The sequence below is a fragment of the Larimichthys crocea genome, unplaced genomic scaffold (genome assembly GCF_000972845.2).
Source record: "Larimichthys crocea isolate SSNF unplaced genomic scaffold, L_crocea_2.0 scaffold72838, whole genome shotgun sequence".
In the NCBI taxonomy this organism is placed as follows: Eukaryota; Metazoa; Chordata; class Actinopteri; family Sciaenidae; genus Larimichthys; species Larimichthys crocea.
Window position 1 is genome coordinate 1 of NW_020859626.1, and position 531 is coordinate 531.

Consider the following 531-nt stretch of genomic DNA (forward strand, 5'->3'; position numbering starts at 1 on the left):
GCTGAGTTCTTAAAATATTCACGTGAAGTCACACTGGATCCAAACACAGCAAACACAAAGCTGTTATTATCTGAGGGGAACAGAAAAGTGACAAGAATGAGTCAACATCAGTCTTATTCTAGTCACCCAGACAGATTTACTGACTGGCCTCAGGTCCTGAGTAGAGAGAGACTGACTGGACGTTGTTACTGGGAGGTGGAGAGGAGAGGAGGAGGAGTTGGTGTTGCAGTCACATACAAGAATATCAGCAGAGCAGGGGGATCACTTGAATGTTCATTTGGAGACAATAACAAATCTTGGACGTTATATTGTTTAAAAAACAGTTCTAACTTTTATTACAACAAAGTCTACATTCCTGTCTCAGGTCCTTGGTCCTCCAGAGTTGGAGTGTACCTGGATCACAGTGCAGGTATTCTGTCCTTCTACAGCGTCTCTGAAACCATGACTCTCCTCCACAGAGTCCAGACCACGTTCACTCAGCCTCTCTATGCTGGACTTTATGTTGATTATTATGGATCCTCTGCTGAGTTG

The 531-nt window shown here is 43.9% G+C and overlaps 1 protein-coding gene across 1 annotated transcript; it reads left to right on the forward strand.

Moving 5' to 3' along the window:
• Nucleotides 1-15: 15 nt before the first annotated feature.
• Nucleotides 16-528, forward strand: LOC113745414 (tripartite motif-containing protein 16-like protein; the record flags this gene model as incomplete). The annotated part of the gene is made up of 1 exon (XM_027276945.1): nt 16-528. A coding segment is annotated over one exon (513 nt), but the record flags the coding sequence as incomplete, so codon positions are not given.
• Nucleotides 529-531: the final 3 nt, after the last annotated feature.